At 56.3% G+C, this 24,803-nt stretch overlaps 1 protein-coding gene across 19 annotated transcripts in view; it reads right to left on the reverse strand.

Annotated features, from left to right (window-relative positions):
* Window positions 1-3,777: 3,777 nt before the first annotated feature.
* The window catches only part of C3H1orf159 (chromosome 3 C1orf159 homolog), a 28,531-nt gene continuing 7,505 nt past the window's right edge, over window positions 3,778-24,803 (reverse strand). For 2 of the 19 annotated variants that reach the window (XM_068538616.1, XM_068538617.1), the window contains exons 2-10: window positions 13,669-13,707; window positions 13,494-13,582; window positions 11,859-11,934; window positions 9,187-9,273; window positions 8,772-8,837; window positions 6,867-7,001; window positions 6,247-6,297; window positions 5,694-6,132; window positions 3,778-4,973 (exon numbers count right to left, since the gene is read on the reverse strand). In XM_068538616.1, coding sequence (XP_068394717.1) covers window positions 4,691-4,973; window positions 5,694-6,132; window positions 6,247-6,297; window positions 6,867-7,001; window positions 8,772-8,837; window positions 9,187-9,273; window positions 11,859-11,934; window positions 13,494-13,565 — 1,209 coding nt within the window. In that variant the 5' untranslated portion in view covers window positions 13,566-13,582; window positions 13,669-13,707 and the 3' untranslated portion in view covers window positions 3,778-4,690. Of the gene's footprint in view, window positions 4,974-5,270; window positions 6,133-6,246; window positions 6,298-6,866; window positions 7,002-8,771; window positions 8,838-9,186; window positions 9,274-11,858; window positions 11,935-12,035; window positions 13,308-13,493; window positions 13,583-13,668; window positions 13,708-22,147; window positions 22,186-24,803 lie in introns of those variants that run through there. The other 17 variants (XM_068538625.1, XM_068538633.1, XM_068538623.1 and 14 more) reach the window with 17 other exon arrangements.

The following is a 24,803-nucleotide window of genomic DNA, read 5'->3' on the forward strand; positions in this document are numbered from 1 at the left end:
CTGCTCACCAACCCTGTTCAAGGTGGCGGCACCTGAGCTCCTGGGTGGGCCCCCCAGAGGGTCCCTTCAAGGAGCCCCCCACTCACAATCGGCTCACTGACGCCCTCCCCAAGCAGCCCCTGCCCTTGCCCCTCGCCCCAATTCCTACCTCACCCGTGTGGCTGCCGGTCACAAGCAGCACCGCCCCCAACCCGGGCTTCTGCTGCCCCCGCCCATCCCTCCCCACCTACAGCCTTTGGGGGCCGGGAGGGAACTCCCTGCTCTGGGCCCAGAGAGTGGGGTGAGGGGTCAGGGCTGGGAGCACCCAAGGGGTGAGCCAGGGGTGAGGGCGGGCCAGGCGCCAGGCTGGCCACAGGAACTTGTTTCCGGGGAGCGTCTGCTGGGGCACCTCAGTTACACATGCAGGGCAGGGACTCCGAGGAAGCGCCCACCCGGCCAGGGGAGCCGGAAGTCTCCCGGGGGACGGGGAGCAGTTTCAGCCAGTAGGTACGGGGTCCCAGCAGACCACAGGGCCAGGCTGTGCGGAGGCCTGGCTGGAGGCCAGGATGGAGGGGGTGAGGGCTGCGCCGGAGGGGCCTGGGTCCTAGCCAGGGGCTCCCCCATCTGACACCTGATCCTGGCCCCAGGGTCACAGCAGGCTCTCCCCCACGCCCCGTGGCTTCCCTGCCCCCACCCCCCAGCTGCACGCAGCACACCTCAGAGTGCACCTGATCTAGACCCGGGGCCCAGGACCTGAGATGGGACCCCAATCACCAGCCTGTGGGAGGGGATGCTGGGCTTGGTGAGGCTGGGAGCGGCGGCCCACCCTGGTGGGGGACGGCCCAGCTCATCCCCACCCACCAGGCAGGGGCCCCCTGACTCCTCAGCGGGTAGTCCAGGACCCCCGGAGGCTGCCCAGCCCCAACAGCAGAGGAGAAGCACCGACGGCCAGCAGAAGTCGGAGGTCAGCAAGAGGAAGACCCTCCCTCAGTGTTAGGAGGTGGCCGCACAGAGCAGGCTGCCTGGGCCCAGACCCCGGGGGGAGCCCCAGCGAGACGGGGGGGCAGCCAGGCCTGCAGCCGCAAGGAGGCCGAGGCGGGGGGTGACTGCGGGACGAGAGGGGACCTGGGCTTCGGAAGGGGCTGGGGCTCCCCTGTGTGCTCCAGGAAGGGGGAGGAGCCCCAGCCAGGGGCTCAACGAGGGGGTGGGGCTCAGAGGGGGAGGGTGGGGACTCGGAGAAAGGGCGGGGGCCCAGAGAACGGGGAGTCTCTCGTCCGTGCGTGACGGGGCTCTGGTTCCCACGAGTGTCGTGACGCAGGGTCGGTCACATGCTGCCTCCAGGAAGTGTCCTCGGTCCTCTGAGAACACCTTCCCAAGGGCTCCTGGGAATCTCCGAGCTCCTCAGTGGACAGTCAGTGCCCAGAGGCGAGGGGACAGGAATACCTGAGGGACGTGCCATCTGGGGTGCTGGCCAGGTCTCACCGCACGGGACCTCAGCACACTTGGGGCCCACCTGGTCCCCACACACCTGCTCGCTCTCCAGCTTCACGAGGCAGGAGCAGCTGCTCTGGGTGTGAGCATGGGCTTCGCCTGAGGGGGCGGGCTGTTCACCGACTCACCCCAGCTGGGTGTGCGAGCGCGCGTGTCTGCGTGTGCAGGTGCGTGCACGCGTGAGGGGAGCACGGCGGCCGGCACGTGACCCCGGGGCTGGGACTCACTTGCTGGACCGGGCGGAGGACGAGGCCCACGGTGACCACCCCCGTCCAGTCACGGCTCTCAGATGTGGGGTCCCGGAGCCCTCAGACACCTGGGAGTCCTGGGCTGGACACACAAGCTGTCCTCGGCCAGAGCAGGAGAGAGGCCTGCCCCCCGAGGCCCCCGCTGGCCACGGCCCCCCTGCCCCAGGACTGGGGTGAGGACCGGCTTCAGATCCCTGAGGGCTGCCGGGGGCACACGAAGCGGCCAGTTTGGGGAGAGGTCCCCACACGGGCGTAGATTCTGGTGTCCCCCACAGGTCAGAGGCTGGGCTGAAGCAGGGGCTCGGGGGGTGCACTTGTGTCCGGCCTCCCCCCCACCGCCTGCCCGTCCCCACACACACTCTGGGCTCCTGACAGGCTTGGTGTGGCCCTCTGGCCACAAGGCGACTCTTCCGGTCCTGTCCCTCCAGCACCCAGTAGTGAGCTCGGTCCCCAAAGTCGGCCTGCCCTTGGAAGCCGGGTCCTTCTGGGGCCCGGTGCCCAGGCCCCCGCCAGGCCCTCTGCCCTCGGGTCACCCCCTCAGGCACCGCTCGCCCTGCTCTGTGCTCCCGCCTCCCACCTCTGCAGTGGGTGCGTCCTCTTGCTGACCTCTGACTTCTGACGGCTCTGGGTGCTTCTCCGGCGCTGAGTGAGCGGATGAATGAACGAGCTGCAGCGTGACCCCCGGGCCGAGCCCACCAACCGCCCCCAGGCCGAGCTCACCTCCCGGGGCGTGGAGTTCCCCGTGGTGGTTGACACAGTGGGGCTGGGACGGGACACCTGCCTGCTTTGGCCTGAACTGATTACCCCAAAAATTGGCCTTATCTTGGCTTCTTACGTGAGGGCCTGGAGTCCGGGTGAGGAATGGGTGACGGAGAGAAACTGGGGAGGCGGCTGTGCATGGTGCCCGGCCCAGACGCCCTGCCCCTGCCAGCTGCCCCACCCCCATCTCGGGTGCCCCCCAACCCTGCCCACCGCTTTCTGGCCTGGATGCCCATCAGGGTCACGGGCTGACGAGTCCAGTGATGCCCCCCCCCCAACTATCTGGGGGCCTGAGACAGTCGCACCCAGGCCCAGGGGTCTCCGGCAGCTGAGAGCCCAAGGGGCCAGGCCACACAGGCCTGGGAAGTCAGGGGAAGCATCTCAAGTGTGGGGACCAGAGGGCTGCAGGTTCAAATTCAGAGTTGAGTTTTGCTGCCAGGGGTGGGGCAGAGCTGAGGCTGGGGGCTGCAGGCAGGGCAGGGGACAGGACAGTAGAGAAGAGGGGCTCTGGGGGGCCCCGGGGAAGCCGAGGGTCATCTTGCACCCACAGGAACCCCGTGGGTGACCCACAGCCCCTCAAGGCTGTCAGCCTGGAGACAGGAGGTTCCCGGGCAGCCGCCCCCCAGAACAGAGGGCAGAGCCTCCCCACATCCCTGGCTGTGCTGACGCGGCACCCAGGGCCAAGCAGACACCCGCCGGGTGCCCCGATGGCTGCAAGCCTCAGATGGGGCGGGCCAGGCTCTCTGCCCCGCGCCCCAGCTCTGTCCTGGCGGCTCTGGCTGGGACGCCCGGGATGAAGCCCGCTGCCGGTCGGCAAAGGTCCCTGTGCTCGCCAGCCCCTCCAAGGGCCACCCACCCACAGGACCCCACCTCCCCAAGGTGCCGCCAGCCTGCACTCTGTACCCACATGTGGCTTCCTCCTGGGGGCTGTGAGACGGGCACCACGGCGACCTCCCCGAGGCCCCATGGGTGTCCTGGCTGCACGGGGGCCTGCAGTCACCTGTGACTTCACATCCCCCAATGGGCCCAGTCACTTTACAGAATAGCCCCCCTAGGGGGCACCCACACTCTTTCCCATCTCAGTCCTGACGGCTGGGGGCCACCAGGGAGTCCTGCTCTCGTGAGGCAGCTTGGGACAAGCCCCCTTCTCCCGAGGCTAAGGTCCTGAGGGCTGAGGGCTGCCTGCGGGGGTGGGGGTCCTGGTCCTTGCAGAGGGCTCCCTGCCCTCCCCAGTGCGAGGCAGGGCTCGGCAGCAAGGCTTCACCCCTGCTGAGGAGCAGGTGAACCTTGGGCCAGCGAGAAAGGCCTGAGTGGTTTATTGACGCTGATTTCAGGTGGCCGCCCCTCTCGGCTGCTGGTCAGTCATCGTTCACGTCCTGGCGACCGAGTTCGTGTCCATAAACCACAAACACCCCAGCGAGAATCCCAGTGCAGAAAGCAGGAGGCTGGCCACACAGGCCCTGGTGTGGGCCCCGCGGACGTGGACCAGACGCCGGAGGAGAAAACGTCAGTCCCCGCGGAGGCTCTGGGGAGGCCAGGCAGCACCCTGCCCGTGCTCAGTGGGCGCCCCGACGCTCCCCCATTTCCACAGGAACCCAGAGCCATCCCTCCGCAACCGGCCGAGGCAGGGAACACGGGCTGCCGCCTTGGGGCAGAGGCAGCGGGACGAGACTGCCGGCCAGGGCGGCCCTCGGCAGGTCCAGCGAGACAGCCAGCCCAGGCGGCAGTCACAGGTAAACGTGGCCCCGGGCTGACACGTCCCTGGGGGGCCTTGACCTCCAGCAGCTTCAGGCCAGTGTCCGTCCCAGTGCCTGGGGTCCAGGCGGGGTGCACATGAGGACAGCGTGCCTCTGGGACTTCTATACAAAATGCTTTCTGCTTAAACACAGGTTGAGAGTCAGCAGACCAGACGACTCACTCCTGCAGCGCCTGGAAACGGGCAGCTGTGGCCGTGCAGGACAGCCCTGAGGGCGCCTGAGCCTGGGGGCCGGTTTGCAGGCCCCAAACTGCCTGTGTGTGGATGCGGCCGGATCCCCCGAAGGCCTCGGCCTCACTGCTCTCAGAGGGGGCGCAGGGGGTCTGCCCACCATGGGCTCCAAGGCGGAGGAGCACCCGGGTCCTGCAGGCTGTCTCTCCCGAGGAGCCTGGACCCCACGCGGCCTGGCTCCCCAGCCCGGCTCAGGGACAGAGGCCGGAGTGATGCCCCGGGTCAGTCACGCTGAGCGGCTGTGTGCGGTGAGGAAGGCCCGCAGGCAGGCGGCTCTCACTCCACATCTGTGGCTGGAGAGGGACGAGCCAGGGCCGTGTGCAGGCCTGTCCTGAGGCCTCACTGGGCAGCGCCCAGCCTTCGTGTGGGCCCCCCCTCGGCAGCACGCGGGGCTGTGGATGGGCCGCGGGATCAGACGTTGCTCACCCGGGCCTCCACGGAGGAGACGGCAGTGGGGCCCACGTCCCTGTCCGAGGGCCGCTCGCGCCGGACGTAGCGCGGCTTCCGCACTGAAACGGGGTCAGAGACAGGCGGGATCAGAGCGGGGCCTGGGGCGGCAGGGAGGGCCTGAGGTCGTGGGCCTCCCTCCCTGGGGCTCACGGGAGTGGGGCCGGAGCAGCCACGAGGGAGGAAGCCCACCGGGCTCCAGCTCCCGGACACCTGGCGCCCCTCGGCCCGGGAGAGGGTCCGGCTCTCCCGAAACACGGAGGCGCAGGTCATGTGGTGCGCTGTAGGGCGGATGGTATCCCCCCCACTACACACGCGCGTCCACGTCCTAAGGCCCAGAACTGCGGGTGCAACCTTACTTGGAAAAATGGTCTCTGCAGATGTGATTATCTGATGGGCCCTAAATCCAGCGACCAGTGGCCTCGTGAGAGGGAGGGAGACACAGAGGGGAGAAGCCAGCTGAAGATGCGGCAGCGGCTGGAGGGACGCGGCCACAAGCCCAGGGACGCCTGGAGCCCCAGAGGCTGGGAGAGGCAGGAAGGACCCGCCCCAGAGCCTCCGGAGGGAGCAGGTGGCCTCCAGAACCGTGAGAGAAGACACTTCTGTCCTCCCGAGCCCCCGGGCTGCATACTTCGTTACGGCCGCCCCAGGAGACTGACGCAGGCACCTTGTGTTTGGGCATGGCGCCGCTTTGGGGAGATCAGACAAGTGTCTCACTGGACAGGGCAGATCTCGCCTTGACCGAGGGACTTCTCTGTCCCCAAGGAGGAGGATATCCTCACCTGTCCCCACTCCAGACCTCCATACGGTGGCAGGAACACGGTCTGGGGAAGAGGCGGGTGGCCTGTTGTGATGTGACCTCTGTGCTCACGGGGTCAACTGTGACACAGCTACTGCTCAGGAGGGACCACGGGAGGGCCCCGTGCCGGCCACTGGCTCCCTGCTCAGGCAGAGCTGGGACCTGGTGGAGGGCTGAGGGCAGCAGGGGTGACCCCCGACCCGTGTTGGGAACACCCCGCCCCCCCGACAGACTCAGCATCTCAGGAATAAAAGGGAAAAGGCACGAAAGCCGCGGTTGATGAAGGGGGGCTTGGCCGGCACCCCTGCAGCAGCCATGGGCCTGGCGTTCTGAAATTCCCACCAGAGACGAGGCATCCCGACAGGGCGAGGGACACGAAGCACTGACGCACCTGAGGATGGAGGTGGGGGAATCATCGCGGCCTTGAAAAGGGGAAAAGGCACAGTGAGAACTGCAGACAGGATGGCCCCCAGCCCAGACACACAGACACCCAGACGCACACGCACGGGGCCTCAGCCCGCCCATCGGGTACTTACAGCTTCGCCAGGCTGCAGGCCGGGGGCTGTAGGGGAGAGCACAGGTGTCACCTGGAGGCCACACAGCTGCCTCAGCCTGGGGGGGGCCCTCAGCCTGGGCGGGGGTCCCTCAGCCTCAGGGCAGGGGTCTCTCAGTCTGGGAGGGACCCTCAGCCTCCGCTGCTGGGCCCTCAGCTTGGGCAGGGGTCCACAGGCCTGAGGTGAGGGTCCATCAGCCTGAGGGTTCCACAAGCCTGCAGAGGGTCCCCGGCTACAAGCTCACTCCAGTCCCTCACTCCTGTGCCCAGCGGTGCCCTCAGCCTGCCCGGCCCCATCTCCCACCGCACTCGGGTGGTGTCCCGCCAGCGCTCTGGGGCCAGCCGCCCCCATCCCCAGCTTCCCGCCAGAGCAGACAAGCCGGCCTGCAGAGTGTCTGCCCCCGTCACCCTTCACACTGAGACCCCACGACATCCACCCAGAGCATTCCCAGGACGTGACCACCCCTCTTATCCTCAGACCCGAGAGCCACGTGACAACCCAGTCCCCTCCAGGGTGTCGCAGATGCGGCCTCGCACCGGACACCTGCATCTCGGCCCCAGCCCCGCTCCGTGCCCCCGGGCACACCCTGGCAGGAGGGGTACCTTTGTTTCTTCCATAGAAGACGTCAGGCAGCTTACTGGCACGCTTGAGGTAGAAGAATGCAGCCACGGAGAGGATGAGGCCCGAGCTGATGAGAAACGTCCCCAGGAAGAGGGAGGCTGCCACCTGGGGGCCCCCTGCAAGCGAGGTGAGGGCTGCCAGGGGTGCACACCTGGGCTCCCGCAGGGGCCGAGGGGTCCACACACAGGGGTGTGGGGCCCCCCTGCACTCAAACTGCCCAGGCCTCAGGTTCTCGGGGGCGTGGGCTGTCAAGACGTTCAGTGATCCTGGCCCCCGAGCCCCCCATCTCCTCCCTTGACACTCAGTGCAGACTCTGGGGCCCCCATGGCCCTGGTGTGCGGATACACCCCACCTCGCCTCTCTGGAGCTGGTCAGCTGTCACCCGGGGTGGCCCTCCCAGCACCAAGATGCCCGCTGTCTTCACCTCCACAGGTTCAGGTGGGCCGGCGGGCGGACGCCGAGCTGGAGGCTCTGCATTTAGGTGCCCGTGGGAGGCGCCTTTCTGACCCTGACACACAGGCACAAGGCCGGCCACGCTAGAGCCTCAGGAGGGACGGGTTCCAGCTACACCGTCCCAAACTTGCCAACTGGAAGCGGGAGCAACACTGGACTGCAGGGGCCTCACCTGCCACCCTCTGCTGCAAGGCCGAGGCCCACATCGCAAGAAGCTGGGGCTGTCTGGGCCCACCCTGCCCCAAACACTGCTGGTCGGCCCACGCCAGCACAAGGCCACTTGCTTCCGGTCCTGAGACTCGCAGGGAAGGCCTGAGCCCTTGGTCCAGGTCAACGTGTCCTCTGCTGAAGGACCAGGGTCTGGGGGGTCAGGACCCCCATCACAACCCAGTCACCTCAGAAGAGGTGGCTACACCCTGGGGCAGGCCCCGCTCCGTGACTGCAGTGGTCACTGGTGGCCTGGGCACCACACCCCCGCAGCCTGGCCACTCCCTGTGGCTCGGCCAGCGTCCCAGGTACGACAGGATGCCTGGCAGCAGGAACAGGCGGGGGAGCAGAGCGTCTCCCGTGTCTGCACCTGAGGACCAGGTGGTGTGGAGGGCACGTCTGTCTGCCTGCAGTGTCTGCAGTCCCCTCCAAGACCGATGTCCTAGAAGAGCCACCAGCGACGGTGCAAGGGGACCTCACATGCCCTCCCACCTTGGAGAACTGCACGTCCTGAGCTCCCAGGGACCAAGGGGCCGGGGGGCCTCTAAGCAAGGCAACAGGTTAAGACGTGGGCTTCCCTGGTGGCACAGTGGTTAAGAATCCGCCTGCCAATACAGGGGACACGGGTTCGGGCCCTGGTCCGGGAGGATCCCACATGCTGCAGAGCAACTAAGCCCATGCGCCACAACTACTGAGCCTGTGCTCTAGAGTCCGTGAGCCACAACTACTGAGCCCACGTGCCACAACTACTGAAGCCCACACGCCTAGAGCCTGTGCTCTGCAACGAGAAGCCACCGCAATGAGAGGCCTGCGCACTGCGAGGAAGACTGGCCCCCGCTCGCCGCAACCAGAAAAAACGAAAGCCCGCACGCAGCAACAAAGACCCAACGCAGCCAAAACTAACTAACTAAATTAATTAAAAAAAAAAAAAAAAAAAGGGTTAAGACGTGCAGCCCGTTCAGAGGCACGTGGGGGCCCACGCCAGGTCTTTTGAATCAACCCCAGACCCTGACTTCAAAGCCGGCCGAGCTTCCATACCGTCCGGGGTCCTGCTCCGTGACCAGCGCTGGGTCCCGGGACAGAGCTCTTGGCTGGGGTGGAGCCTGCCCTTGACTGTGGACGTGGCCCTGCCATGGCCAGCATCGGTGGTTGGGTCTGCACTGGGAATGGCTCCGATGGCGCCCCCGTGTCCCCCCAGGACTGGTCCGGTGAGCCGAGAGACTTACCAAAGCTCGGCCGCCCGGGCGTCCCTGTGCTCCTGTTCATGGGGAAGTGTGCGCCCCGGGCAGCGACTGCAGGCAAGCAGAGCAGTCAGTGCGGCTGGCTCCACAGGCCGCCCAGACCCACGTGAGGTCCTGGACCAGGCACGGGGGCCCCGCGGAGGACCCCTGGGGAGCCAGAGACGCAGCCCAAATGGGCCGGAAATGAGACAGGGAGGCGGCCGTGGGGGCAGAGCAGCCCCCACCCCACAGCTGTCCTGAGGGGCAAGAGGACTCGGGGAGAGGGCTCCTGGGAGGTGTCCACCGAGGGACAGTGGCCCAGGTGTGGGGACAACCACGAGAACTCCCACCCTTTCCTCCAGGACTTGCAGGTGTGGACTCTTGGTGAGAAGCAGGCAGGGGGAGGGGCGGGGGGACGTACAGCCTCTGCACTCAGAGCTGTTGTGAGTTCCGTTCCTGCAGCGGATGCAGCTGACGGTCCCGTCCTCGGCCCGGTGCCCGTAGCAGCCTGTGGCGGGAGACAGGAGGCTCGGCTCAAAGCAAGCCCACGCCAGCCGGCTGCCTTCGGGGAGCACTATGCTTTGAGTCTGTAAAACCACATTTATTCCAGGACGCTAGTTCACCCACTCTGGAAGCTTGGATGGATTTCAGAACAAGAACCGCCGCCTCAGGAACCGCAGCCAGCCCTCTCTCGCACAGGGATTCCCACCGGCCCCTTGCCAGATGTCTCGGAAAGGGTTTCAGAGGCCCGGATGGGGACCCGAAATCGACAGGTGCCGAGTATACACGCTGGAGGGGACCAGAGGCGAGCCCCACCTCCCACGTCCACCAGGGGCTGCAGCGCACTCCCACTCGGCCGCCACGAGGGACGAGGTCCGTCTGCGCCAGTGTGCTGCTGCCCGCCCCCGCCCCCGGGCAGCCCAAGCACATTCGAACTGCATTCCTGCCCTGACCAACGCCGCGGCCAGTGGCCTCCCCACAGCCTGCGGCCCGCCCTGCAGCTGGGAGTGGTCCAGCTCTTGCCAGCCAGCGGTCTGCGGACAGCCCACCTTGCCAACTGCGCCCTTTAAGGGCAGAAATTGTGTCTTACACCTTTATTTCTTCTTAACACCCCGGCACGTAGCACAGGCTGAGAGAACGCACTGGAGAAATACTGGTTGCAGGTTCTGGAGGCCAGCACAGACTTGACCAGCACGCAGTCTACACACAAACGGGCCCGTCAGAGGAAGGCCTTCCTGCTGTGATGCCAAGCAGATGGCAGGGCCTGAAGAGTGACAGGGGCAGACGGGCTGAGCGCCGGGCCAGGAGGCCACGTCAGACCCAACGTGGAATCGTACAGTATCAGGAACAGGCCTTCGTTTCTCGTAAGAACAGGGCTTCTCTTCTGAAGTAGCTGGGCTCCTTCCCTTCACTCGGCATTTCTTGGGAGGGGCTGACCTCTGGGGGGCTGCTCGAGGAGGCCTAGGAACATGGGGTCCTGGGTAACAGGCCTGTCGCCAAGGCAACGATTCTCCCGAGAGCTCCCTCCGCCAGCCCCAAGGTACCTGGGCTCCTTGGTAAAGCTGCCAGGGCTGCTGGCCACAAGGAGGCCCTGCGCTGTGTGCAGGGACAAAGCACAGCTGGGGGCCAGGACCAGTGACCAGATTTAAGGAGCGAAAGTTGACCTTGCTGAGCCTTAAAGCCCCCTGAAAAACAGCCCAGGGCCTGGCTCACTGGGTTCCCTGCCTTACCCAGTGAGTAAGGAAGGTCACCGCCTGGCAGGGCCAGGAACCTCAGCATGTGGGGACCTCAAGAAAAGAGGAATTCACCCAAACCTAGAGGTACTGCAGGCAGAGTCTGGTGCTGAGTCCTTGGCTTGGCTTCCTGGACTCGAGAGGCCCTGTGAAAAGGCCAGCAAAGCAGACTTAAGAAGAGCCTCTGTGGTCAGTCACTGTTGTGGCTAAATTCCCTTAAACAATCAGGCCAAGTTTGGGGAGGCTGGACTTATTCTTAAGACAACGAGTGTCACTGTGACTCTCTCTGGTAGAAACGGGGCTGGCGGTGGAGAGAAGCGACCGTTCAGTAGGAAACTGCGATCCGTCCGTCGGAGCAGATTCCAGTCCTGCCCACCGTCCTCGAGGCCCAGCCGTCTGTGAACCGGACCGGACACTGAAACCTCCCCGCCTCCCCCGCCGTCGGGCTCTGACTCTCCACACTAACGTTTCCGCTTCTCTCCCACCCTTCTGACTTGGAATCACAAGAACCAAAACTGCCGCTTCCCAAAGCCCTGCAAACTGATGTGAACTTCAGGCCGTCACCTCGACAGGTCGTGGCAACGGCGGGCCACTGGGAAAGTTCCTGCGTCGAGGGTCTCCACGCTGTCCCCTCCCCACCTACTGCCCACACGCAGAGGCCTCACTGGTGGGGGCCCACCCACAATCCTCTTCCTGAACTGAGTCTGACGGGGCGGCCTGTCCCAGGACTGAGGGCCAAGTGAGACACGGGAGCTGCTGCTTATCTGGTTCTTTTCTGCTTGCTCCATCCGTTTCCTCTCCCCTTTGCCGACCTCCTATCCCACAACTTCTAACCCAAATCTCTCCACAGCCACCAACTTGGCTTTTAATATGTGAAACTTTCCAAAGGTAAAGTTTCAAGTGGGGAGGAGACAAACCCCATATGGGAGCTGCCCCCCGCCCCCCAACCAGGAGAAGATGGGAGTCGGGCGACCATATTACAATCATCCCCGGCCTCCTTCAGCTGCCCCAGTGTTTCAGCCACTTGCCCACAATCGCCTCCTTGTTCAACCTGATGTGTAAGTGCTGAGATTCTGCCACTTACTTGGGACTCCATTTCCTCCCGTGTCCCGTAAAACTTGTACACATTTCTGGACTTTGCTGCTCCTGTCTTATGTCAGCTTGTCTCAGGCCAGCTGAAACTCCCTGCGAGGGAAGAGGCAGTCCTACCTGCCCCCACCCCGCAGGCCTGGAGCCACCGTGTCCTCCTGGGGTCCTGCCCCCACCTCCAGGACAAGGCCTCATCACCCTCGCTGCCTCTGCCCACCCCTCCGGCCCCTCCTTCCCGAGGCCATCTGGGCTGGCTCATGCCAAAGCTCACCTGGGCCACACAGGCTAGTGCCTGGGCAGGTGGCGTTGGTGTCCACCACGTCCACACAACACTTGGGCTGCTGGCCCTAGAGGGGAGATAGTGGTGAGTTTCCAGACCCTGCGGCCGGGCAGCTTGTGTGGGCCAGGCCCAGGGCGGTATCTGCAGAGGGGCTCCCAGCAAGCTCACCCCAACACCTGGGGCTCTGGCCTCTTGTAGTCAGCGTCCGGTGACTGTGCCCCGCTGACCCAGAGCGAGGTGAGGACGCACGGCCACACCGCACGGACGCTCCCCGGGACAGCACCTGGCGTCCGGCGAGCGTTCGGTGACTGAGCCAACAACCGAAGTGTTGGGCTGGCACCTGCCAGGGCACGTTCCGCGGCACCTGGACTCCCAAAGGCAGGAAGGAGACCCCCTCGGGGGATCCCTCGGGGCCCACCCAGAGATTCTGTTGGGGGTGGGCTAGAGCGGCCTGGTGGGCAGGGGGTGGTCCTCTCCTCCACTGCCCGCCCACCCTCCCCTTGGGGCCTCCCTGCAGCCCTTTCTCTTCTCACGGGGGTCTCCTGGGTCACGGGAAGAGCTGCCATCTTCGCCTTGTGGGCCACAGGTGGGCACAGGGCAGGCATTTCAACCGTGAAGTTATTTATATTAGTCGCCACTTGCAGCTGGTGGCTTTGAAAATCAAAAGATGAAGCTGCTAAGAAAGGAAGCACATGTGTTTCTGGGCAGTGGTGAAACAGGAAGATAAATCCAGGCCCCCTTGGCCTCCCTAGTGAGAGCCTGTGCAGCCCTCACAGTGTGTCTGCCCGTGCTCCCGACCAAACAGCCCACATTCCTGGACGCTTCTGTGATGCTTCTGCAATTCTACAGACACCTGCATCGGGGTTTCCAGCTTGGCCCGCACAGAGGAAAGGTCTGGCCCAGAGCAGCAGGGTGGGGAGGAGGCAAACACGCTGGCCAGGCCCGCGTGCAGGAGTGGGCGGTGTGAGCGCTGCATTCACACACCAGACGGCGGCGTCCGGGGCAGCTCTGCTCCGTGCGTTCATCCCGGCCGAGCTGGCTTCCCAGGACTGGCACACTGTGATTTGCAAGGGGCACCTCAGGGCGACTGAGGAATGGTGGGCGCCTCCCGGACACCAGCGGGCCGAGGCCAAGCCCGAGAGGGATGCCTGGGCGCCCCGTCCCACCCAACCCGGCAGGGGTCGAGCGGCTGGACGGCTCACCATCCTGCAGGACGAGCAGCTGGGTGTGTGCAGACATGGCCGGGCACCTCCAGAAACCACAGCCTGGCACACCTGTGTCGCCGGCTTGGGAGAGCCATGACCTGGCCGAGTCTGAGCCTGAAGTGGGCGTCTCTGTCCGCCCCACTAGCTGTGGCCAGTGCCAGTGGGGGCAGCTCTATGGAGGCCCTATTTCAGCTCCAGAAAGAGGTCTAGTTGGGCAGAGGGAAAGGAGGTTCTAGCAGGCAGAGTGGAGCCGGTGCCGGGCGTGGGGCTGTGCGTCTGCTGCCCGCCCAGAGGCACAGGCCCCTCTGACCCTGACAGTGGGCACGGTCAGCATCTCGGGGGCCGGGACGAGGGTGGCACCTAAAGGTGGAAGGGAGAGCCCCTGGGAGAAGAGCCCACGAGCCACGTGACAGGTGCTCACCGCACTTCCTGAGGATCTACTGGCAACTTCCACCAGGAGGCTGGCCAGGAGGACGGCGCGCTGGAGCGCCATGTCCCGGAGCTCAGGGTCTGCGAGAGAGAGGGGTGCTGTGTGGCCACAGGCGACGCCTGGCAGGGCAGGGCACCGGGCCGGGGCCAGGGCGTAGGATGCTTACCTGGCCCTCCTGGAGCCCGGCAGACCCTCGGTCCAGGGCCTGCAAATCGAGGTGGACAGGTGAGGCCGTGCTGCTGGTCAAGCACAGCCAAACCACGCCTGGGGCTCGGGGTCCAACTGGACTTTTCATCAGGAACCCCCACGGCTCAGCCCACCCGGATCAGGAGCTGACGGACGCACTCCCTCCTCCGCCAGTTTTCCACCGTTCGCTGCTGCTTCCCGGAAGGAGGACTGAGCAGAGGGGGTCTGGGTGAGCCAGTCCTGCCCCAGAGCTCGGACGGCCCTCCCACCCGCCATCTCATCCTGTCCTCATAAGACCCGAATTCGATTTCCAGTATTTTCACCCACAGACGGAATGGCAAGGGTGCCTCTGGGGCGGCCAGGCTGGTCAGGGGCCCTCGGTCTTACAGTTTTGTGCCGTTTGCCCTGTTGTTATCATGGAAGGGTGTGTGAAAAACCTCCAGCTGGGGCAATAAAAGCCGTGACACAGGCAGTACTGGGTACAGATGCTTCTGGCGGGGTGATGGATCCAGAGAGCAAACAGACAAAATACGACCACAGACTGCAAGTAAACTTCCTAACACTAAAACCACATGAAACGCGACAGCCCACGTGATTCAGTGCTCACGGTGCCACGTTTCTAACGTAACCGGGGAAACACACCAGCCTGCACAACCCCGGAAGTAAATTGTTAGTCGGGTTTTTATTCTGAAAGGTGGGAACCACAATTATAATCTGTCCCAAACACATAAAAGTCACCTCTAAAAAGACTTTTTTCTTAACAAAAACAGCTGCAGGGTGGAGCTGCGCGTGAGGGGGACTGGTTCAGGTTCCAGAGAGGGTGCACTTGGGGCTGGGGGATGAGAAGCCCCTCCGCCCACTGGCTCAGGGCCTGGGGGTCCCGGGCTGGGGTCTGTCCTGCCATTCGCTCTGTGCTGGCTTCAGGCCAGGCTGATGGAGCGGACGCCGCCCCTCCCCACCCCACGTCAAGTCCCCCCATTAAAAACACCTGCTCTTCCCTGCGGCACCATCCCCTTTCTAGAAGGTGAAATCCCCTCAGTTGGCAACTACTGGTGTCACATGTCACAGCCGCATTGACACCTTTGATTCAGGAATCAGGTCTCAGTGGACACCTCTGTCTGCTACTCAGTGGACACGACTGAGTAGTGTCCACACCGTGCGGCCCCTCCACGGCCCCCGCCCGCCCGGCCAAGCCCTGCCGCTGCACGTGGACTGTGTCTTCTGGAATTTCAGGAGAACGGACCACACTGTCCGCGCACCTTGGGTCGGGCTCCTGCCCTTCAGCACGGCCACAGCGATCTTCAGATTCCTCCGTACTTTGCCCTCTCGTGGCTGAGTGGCATCCACTGCGAGGACACTTCCCCTGCCCACTGCCTGCTGATGGCCACGTGGCTGTTTCCACATTTTGGTGGCTAACGCTGCTGGGGACGTTCGTGGGCCCGTTTCTGCACGGTCGCTTGCTTTCCTTCCTCTTGGGTAAATACTTGGAAGCACCGGGTCAAGGGAACTCGCTGGGAAGCTGCCCTGCTGTTCTCGGGCAGCGGCTCCGTGTGCAGCCCCAGCTGCCCTGGGCGGCTCACCTGCTCTGGCCCTGCCAGCTAGTGGCCTCGCACCGGTGGGCGGGCAGCGGTTCTCCTGCTGTTTCAACCTGCGTTTCCCTGGTAACCAGCGATAGTCAGCACCTCTGTCCTGCTTGTCAGCCATTCACACATCTTACATCTCTCATAACGTGTCTATTCACATCTTGGGGCCACATTGTTCGGCTGGGTCATCTGCCTATTACTATGTGCTAACTCTTCATGTATTTTGTCAGATATATGTACTGTAAATATTTTCTCCCATTTTGTGACTTGTGTTTTCATTTTCTAATGGGTATCTTTAGAAGAACAAATGTTTTCATTTTGATAAAATCGAATGCATCCATTTTTTCTTTTATGGTTCTTGCTTTTTGCGTCCTAAGAAATCTCTGCCTTGATCTCAGGGTCATAAGGATTTCCTGTGTTTTCTTTGAGTTACTTTTGTGTCATGGTGTGAAGTAAAGATCAAGTTCATTTTTCTTCCCTATGTATATCCAGTTGTTGTAGCACCATGTGTTAAAAAGACTTTCCTTTTCATATTAAATTATCTTGACATCTTTGTTGAAAATCAGTTGTCTGTGTGTGGGTCTACTTCTGGACTTTCTATTCTGTTCCATTCATCTGTGTGTCACCAGTGCCACACAGTCTCAACTACTGAAGCTTTACAGAAAGTCTGAAGTCAGGTAGAGTGAAGCCCTGCTTTGTGTAACTGCTTTGGCAATTCCAGGTCACCTGCATTTCCATGTTTTAGAATCATCTTGTCAATTACTACAAAAAGCCTTCTGGAATCTTGACTGGGATAATTGACATTTTAACAATATTGAGTCTTCTAATCTACAAACATGCTCTCTCTCCATTTCTTCAAGTTGTCTTTGTTTATTTTTTAAAATATTTATTTATTTAGGCTGCACCGGGTCTTAGTTGCGGCACGCGGGATCTTTTTTTAGTTGCGGCATGTGGGACTAGTTCCCTGACCAGGAATTGAACCCGGGCCCCCTGCATTGGGAGCGCAGAGTCTTAGCCACTGGACTAACAGGGAAGCCCCTTCAAGTTGTCTTTAATTTCTCTCAGCAATGTTCTGTGGCTTTCAGTGAAGAGGCGCTCTTACACATCTTTTGTTAAACTTATTACTAAATATTTTGTCTTTGGGTATTATTGTAAATATAATTAACTCTCTAATTTCTTTTTTTTTGAACAACACTTGAATGACCTTTAATGTGCTTAGAACAAATCACTTTACAAAAAGCACGAACACTTTTTAAAACATAACTTTGGGGACTTCCCTGGTGGTGCAGTAGTTAAGAATCCGCCTGCCATGCAGGGGACACGGGTTCGAGCCCTGGTCTGGGAAGATCCCACACGCCGCGGAGCAACTAAGCCCGTGAGCCGCAAATGCTGAGCCCGCGTGCTGCAACTACTGAAGCCCACAAGCCTAGAGCCCGTGCTCCACAACAAGAGAAGCCACCGCAATGAGAAGCCCACGCATCGCAACAAAGAGTAGCCCCCGCTCGCCGCAACTAGAGAAAGCCCACGCGCAGCAATGAAGATCCAACACAGCCAAAAATAAATTAATTTTTTTAAAAAGTAACTTTGGACACTACACAAATTAAAATAATAACACAGTCGCATGGTGTGATCCTCTAAACTGGACTTTAGGAATCTCTGAGCAATTTACTAGAATTCTAAATGTTCATCCAATGAGCCTAGGTATGTTTCTACAGATTTGAATGTTGCTCTGAGAACAGGTGCTCAAAGACGAGTTCCCTCTGTCAATCTCCACAGTTTTCCAAGGTCAAGTTACCTGTGAACCCATTTGCAACCTCACTCCTTAAAAGTGTCCTATGAAATAAACCAGCAGGAAGTATTGGGCAGAAACCGATTCCCAGGAGACATATGGATAAGCAAGTCAAATATTAAACATTCTATTTGAAAGAGAAAAAAAGCGAAGAAAGATGCACCAATACACCTCGTTCAAAGAACAGAAGTTTCTACTAAAAGGCAAAAGTTGCACAGCAGCAGTTACAACTTTCAATAGTATTTTGTTACACTGAAAGACATACCCTGCCATATATCTTGCAGGGAAACTTTCAAGAGGAGTCATGCCTGATCCATCCCATGAACTTAAAAATGGCCAAATCTGAAACTCACCAAGTCGTTTTAGAGATGAGGAGCAGGGCCACAGATGTTAGGTGCCATCGTTTATGGCCATCAGGAGTCGGCATTTTATTCACTAGCCCCTGGCTGAAGCACTCTATCCTTTACTGCAGGACTTCATCCCCTTGCTAAAAACCCACGACATCAAAAAATGTCCCCGTTCTAACCACAAAGCAGTCTGCAATGTAAGCCACCTGCTCCTTTGTTTTCCTTGAGGCCAGATTATCACCAGCCAGGACTTCTGTATAAGGACCTTCCCCACGCTTGAAGTGGTGTATTAAGTCAACCGCAGGCCAAGCTCTTTAACATTTCCTCTGTTGGAATTACTTCTCTGCCCCGGACGAGCACCTGCTCTGCACCTCTTGAGCTGGGCAGCCCCAGATGTGCTAACTGTCCTAACAGAGGTATGTCCACAGGGTAACCTGAGCCAGTGCTGACTGTCATGGTGACGTGACATCAGAAAGTTTGAAAAGCAGCGTGGGAACTGCAAACCCATGTGAACGGTTCAGGTTAAAACAGTCAAGTTCAGAGTAATACTGGCAGACAGGGGAGGAAAAGAGCGTGCGAAAAAATGGTCTAATTCACCTGCGTGAGTCGATCACACTTGGTAAGGCAGTGGGACAGAAGTGAAGAACGGAGAGGAACGCTGAGGGGAAAGAGACCATGATGGAAAGCAACGGTTAACTCGAGGCCAGAGGGACAGAAGCACCTCAGTCTGTGCTCCTACAAAATATACACAGTGATCTGCCAACTGGCATGCTCAATGTGGTGTGTTGCCTCTGGAGTCCTTAGGAGGAAGCGGTGAAGGGCCCAACATTTCAGAGGTTTTCCGGGGTAATTTCAAGCTCTGTAGCCCCAGCTCTCAGACAGCGGCAGTCTGATTCTACTATGTCTTGTCCTTCTCTTGAACTTTGTCCACTTGTCCCGCTTCTGGTGGTCCCTTCTCCTTCCTGCTTTTATTCAGCGTGGCTGGTGCGGACCACCACCAGCCCCTTGCAGCAGCAGCGCCCCACCCCCACCGGCCACCGCCGCCCGGGGACTGAGCCGTTCACTCGCTCGCAGTTCCCCTTTTCCAGGCTCCCAGGGGCTGCGGTGGCCTCTAATTGCATTTCATAACAGTTTGCTGTTAGTATACAAAAATACAAGTAAAATTTGCATATTAACCTTGAGTTCTGAGATTTTGCTAAATTCACTTAATAGTTCTAGCAGTTTTTCACAGATTTCTTAGTGTCTTCTATATAAATAATCATGTCCTATGCAAATAAATACAGCTGTACTTTACTTTTCTTAGAAACTTGTTTTAGGGCACAGCAGTTGGTCTTTGTTAGAGAATATGCACTTAGAAGGAATTTGTGTTCTGCTTCTGATGGGTGTGGCTTTCCACAAATATCAATCAGGTCAAGATGCCTGGGAGCGCTGTTCAGATCCTCTATGTCTTTACTGATTTCTTTAGGTCTTTTGTTCTAATAACTGGTGAGAGAAAGATGCTACAATTGCCTACTATGATTGCTTATTACTCCCTTTATTGGGTGCATTCATAATTGATGTTTTCCTGATGAAACCACCTCTTTCTCATTAGAATTTCCTCGTTCTCTTTAGTAATACTCCATATTGTGAATCTACTTTATCTGATATTAATATAGCCACTCCAGCCTTCTTACGCTGTTTGTATACACACACATTTTGCATTCACTTATTTTCAACCTGTGTTTTTGATATTTAAAGTGAATCTCCCATAGACAGCATGTAGTAGGGTCTTGCTTATTTACCCATTCTGATCATCTCTGCCTTTTAAGTGGAGAGTTTAGTCCATTAACGTTTAATGTAATTATCACTGTGGTTAGACTTAGGTCTACCATTTTATTATTTTTCTACTTGTTCCTTGGTTTTAATACACAAAAGACTTAATTTTTTTTTAGAGCAGTTTTGGGTTCACAGCTAAACTGAGTAGGAAGTAAGAGAGTTCCCATACACCCCCTGCCCCCACACAAGCAGAGCCTCCCCCACTGTCAACATCCTGCCCCAGATAGGTACTCTGATGAACCTACACTGACACATCACTGTTGCCTCAAGTCCATATTTACATTAGGATCACTCTTGATGTTGGGCATTGGCAAATGTATAATGACGCTATGGTTGGATTAAGGCTACCGTTTTATTATTTGTTTTCTGCTGTCTCTCTGGTGTTTTATTTCTCTCTTCTCTCTTTCCTGTTTTATATTATTTGAATATTTTTTAAAATCCCCTTTCAATTTATCTTTTGGTTCTTTAGTTATGATTCTCTGCATTATTTTTATGGTTATTGCTCTAGGACTGCAACACACATCCCCACTGTTTCACAGCCTACTTAGAATTAATACTTCAGCACTTCATGTAAAGGCAGAACCTGCAGGTCCACAGATCCCCTTCACTGTTCCTTATGCTACAGTTATCATACGTATTTCATCTGCATGCATTACAAACCCAAGACATGTTCTGATTTTTTCTTTAAATACGTATTTTAAAGAAAACATTCCCCCCCAGATATTTACCCTTTTTAATGCTCATCACTCACTCATAAAGACCTGAGTTTCACTCTGGTGTCATTTTCCTTCAGCCTGGAAAGACTTTCTTTAGCATGTCTGGCAGTACACAGATGATGGCAACAAATTCTAGCAGTTTTCCTTCTTCTGAAAATATTTGTATTTAACACACTCCTGGAGGGTTGACTATCTTTCTTCCAGAACTTTATAGATGCAGCTCCACTTGCCTTCTGATGGTAAGTTCCTAGTCTTTGCAATGCTGTGTGTATGTAGTCTTGTTTTTCTCTGGCTGCTGTCAAGATTTTTAAAGTTAATCTTAAAGTTTTCAGTAATTTGAAAATGATGTGCCTAGGTATGGTTTTAGTCATATTCATCCTGTTTGGGACTCACTGAGCTTCTTAAATCTATAAATTTGCGTTTTTCACCATATTTGGAAAGAGTCTGATCATTGTTCTTCAAGTACTTCTCCTGCCCCACCGTGTCTCTCGCCTCCCCTCTGGGCTCCATAGTTACCCTGCGTGAGACACTTCACACTGCCCCATGAGTCCCTAAGGCTCTTCATGCTTTTCCCCCAATCATTTCCCCAGTTTTTCTTCAGACCAGATGATTTCTACTGATTTGTCTTTGAAGTCTGACTACTTCCTGTCATTTCCATTCTATTATGCCCATTCAGTGAATTTTTTTATTTCAGGTGTTATATTTTCCAGTTCTAAAATTTCCAACTGGCTTTTTTTTTTTAATTTGTTTATTTTATTTATTTTTGGCTGCGTTTGGGTCTTCGTTGCTGCGTGCAGGCTTTCTCTAGTTGCAGTGAGTGGGGGCTACTCTTCGTTGCAGTGAGTGGACTTCTCGTTGTCATGCGATTCTCTTGTTGTGGAGCACGGGCTCTAGGCGCACGGGCTTCAGTAGTTGTGGCACGCGGGCTCAGTAGTTGTGGCTCGCAGGCTCTAGAGCGCAGGCTCAGTAGTTGTGGCGCACATGCTTAGTTACTCCGTGGCATGCGGGATCTTCCCAGACCAGGGCTTGAACCCGTGTCCCCTGCATTGGCAGGTGGATTCTTAACCACTGCGCCACCAGGGAAGTCCAGCAACTGGCTTGTTTTGAAAAATATTTTCTACTCCTCTACCGAGATTTCCTACGTTTTTGTTCATTATGAGTGTATTTTCCTTTACCTCACTGAACACAGTTGCTAAGCCAGCTGTGAAGTGCTTGTTTGATTATCCAACACCTGGGTCATAACACGATTGGTGTCTGTTGACTGTCTTTTCCCTGAGGATGGTTCACATCTCCCTGGCTCTTTGTATGTTGAGTAATTTCAGATTGTAACATGTATATTGCAAATGTTATGTTGTAGAGACTTTGAATTCCATTATATTCCCCTGAAGAGAGTTTATGGTTTTGCTTTAGCAGGCGATTAATCTCATTAGAGTCAAACTGCAAACTGTGCTGCTGTCGATTTTGTGGTAAGCGGTGGCCTCGCTCTCACTCCAGGCGGCTTCTCCCCCTGCCCTGTGTGTGTGCACGGTTCAAGGCTTGGCCAGAAATCTGAGCAGAGTTTATTTGCAGAATTCCTCGTTCCAGGATTTCTCCCCAGCAGCTGTGGATACCAGCTCCTCCCCTTAGTCTAACGAGGAAGCGCGCGGTCTTTCCACCAGAGTTTTAGCCACCACACCACCCCTGCAGTGACTGTGCTGCCCTCAGAGGAAAGACGTGCAAACAAGAGACACACTGTGTGCCGGCCATTCCTCTAAGTCTAAGCTGCCCTCAGGATCTGCCTGCTGTCCCCTCTCCAGAGTCCTCAGGTAGCTGCTTTTTGTATCTTGTCCAGGGCTGATAATTGCCATCTACGGGAGAGTCATTTGTTGGAGCTGAATCTTCTATGCTGGAAATGACTCCACTGCATGGCTTTTCTATTCAGAAACCCAATGGTAGGCACAGAGGTCAGCAACAGGGCACTCGGAGAGAACTGCAGTGCCACCAGAGCCTCATCTCCACTGGGCAGGAGTCGGCCTCAGGGAAGCAAACGGGGATGGATGCTAAAACGCTCTTCTTGGTTAACGTGAATCCAGTTGCAAAAAGGTAAATTTGAGATAATAAGTTACACTTAACATTATTTTAGTAGCCCCGTTCATCTCTAAAACATTCCCCAAAGAATGATCAAATTAATAATCTGAGGTTTATTCTCCTATGAAAAGTAATTTCACACCTTAGAGGTCTGTCACATACACAGCTAGGGCTGGACTTTCACGCCCATGTTGGTTTGCGAAGGATGAAAAAGTCTCTTTTTGCTGCAGATCCTGGATCTCCAAGGGATGTGAACCTGCTCACTGTGTAACAACAGCAAGAACAGCAATTACATAGCGCTTGCTGTGTGCCAAGCACCACTCTGAGTTATTCACTCATATTAACTCATTTTACCCTCCCAACAATGCCTATTATCGACCCCCTTTTTTTAAATTAATTTATTTTATTTTATTATTTATTTTTGGCTGAGTTGGGTCTTCGTCGCTGCGCGTGGGCTTTCTCTGGTTGCAGCGAGCGGAGGTTACTCTTTGTTGCGGTGTGCGGGCTTCTCATTGCGGTGGCTTCTCTTATTGTGGAGCACAGGCTAGGGATGCGGGCTTCAGTAGTTGTGGCACACAGGCTCAGTAGTTGTGGCTCACAGGCTCTAGAGCGCAGGGTCAGTAGTTGTGGCGCACGGGCTCAGTTGCTCTGCAGCATGTGGGATCTTCCCGGACCAGGGCTCGAACCCGTGTCCCCTGCATTGGCAGGTGGATTCTTTCTTAACCACTGCACCACCAGGGAAGTCCCTCGACCCCTTTTAAGAGGAGAAAACAGGCTTGCACAAGATCACACAGCAAGTACACGGCACAGCGAGTACACAGCAGGGTGAGGACTGGCCAGGCCCCTGGCTCCAGAGCCTCTACTTACCCCCCACACTGACCTGGGGTCTGAGGGTTTTCTACAGGAGCCGGTGGGTACTGCTTGTTTTACAACGTTCAACTAATACATTTAGCATGTCTAGCCAAGTACGGTGCAGTTCTACAGAAATTCTGTCTTTCTTTTTTTTTTTTTGGCTGCACTGGGAGGCCTGTGGGATTTTAGTTCCCCGACCAGGAATTGAACCCGGGCCCTCGGCAGTGAGAGCACAGAGTCCTAACCACTGGACCCAGAAATTCTCAATTTAGTAAACAAAGGCATCCAAGACTTTAACAATTAAATGTAATACACCTCTAACTATTTTTAAAGACTATTAGCTAAAGTAAAGATAAAAACTGTGTTGTAGAATTTTCTAGCACAAGAAGTAAAATATATGCGGCCAAGAGCACTAGAAGTAGAAGGTGGTCACTGGGACCCTCTGTATTTCTTGTGAAGTACAGGATTAACTTTTAAGGTAGACCATTATAAATTAAACACACATATTCAATCTCTATAGGAACCACTATAAAATAACACAAAAGGGCAGAACTAAGAAGTCAATAAAGGACATAAAACAGAATTTTAAAAACTTGATTCACCAAAAAAAAAAAAAAAAAAAAAAAGGGAGGAAAGGAGAAACAGAGAAACAGATGGAAAAATAGAAATCAAACATCAAGATGGTAGATTTAAACCCAAACACTCTAATAACCGCACTAAATGTAAACAGACTAAATACTCCATCAAAAAGTAGAGATTAACATCACTAATCATTAGGGAAATGCAGCAAATATACTACTCCACACCCATGAGGATGGCTACTATCAAAAAAACAGAAACAACTGGGACTTCGCTAGTGGTCCAGGAGCTAAGACTCTGTGCTCCCAATGCAGGGGAACTGGGTTCGATCCCTGGTCAGGGAACTAGATCCCACATGCCACAACTAAGACCCGGCACAGCCAAATAAATTAAATAAATAAATAAATATTAAAAAAAAAAAAAACAGAAACAATGAATGTGGAGAAATTTGAACCCTTGTCTGCTGCTGGTGGAAATGTAAAGCGGTGCAGCATTACCGTATGATTCAGCAATTCCACTTCTGATTACATACTCAAAAGAACCAAAAACAGGGTCTTTAAGAGATATTTGTACACCAGTGTCCACAGCAGCATTATTCACAACAGCCAAGAAAAAAAAAAAGTGGAAGCAACCCAAATATCCATTGACCAATGAGTGAATAAACAAAATGTGGTCCATCCATACAATGGAATGTTATTCAGCCTTAAAAAGGAGGAAATTTTGACACCTGCTATAACATGGGTGACATTACACTAAGTGAAATAAGCCAGTCACAAGAGGACAAATAATGTATGATTCCACTTATATGAGGTCCCTAGGGTCGTCAAATCCATAGAGGCAAAAAGTAGGAGGGTGGGTGCCAGGGCTGGGGAAGGGGATGGGAGTTAGTGTTTAATGGGGACAGAGTTTCAGTTTGGGAAGATGAGAAAGTTCCAGAGGCGGACGGTGGTAAGTGTTGTACAACATCATAAATACACTTAATGCTACAGGGTATATACTTTAAAATGGTTAAAATGGTAAATTTCATGTTATGTATATTTTACTACAATAAAAAAAAATCTGGAAAAAATGAAATTACATAATGCATATAAAGTGCCTCAATAAATGGTAGTTATTATAGTTATTTTTTTGAAAAGTAGAGATTGTCAGATTGGATAAAAAGCAAGACCAAATGATATACACTTTATAACAGACAAACTTTATACATAAAGACACAGAACACTGAAAGCACAGGATGGAAAAGATAGTCTATGCAATTACTGAGTATAAAAACACTCATGCAGATATACTGATATCAGACAAAGTAGACTTCGATCTTTCACAACAACAACAGAGTAAATTCATCAAGAAGATAAATCAATCGTCTT

The sequence above is a fragment of the Eschrichtius robustus genome, chromosome 3, assembly GCF_028021215.1.
Source record: "Eschrichtius robustus isolate mEscRob2 chromosome 3, mEscRob2.pri, whole genome shotgun sequence".
Taxonomy (NCBI): Eukaryota; Metazoa; Chordata; class Mammalia; order Artiodactyla; family Eschrichtiidae; genus Eschrichtius; species Eschrichtius robustus.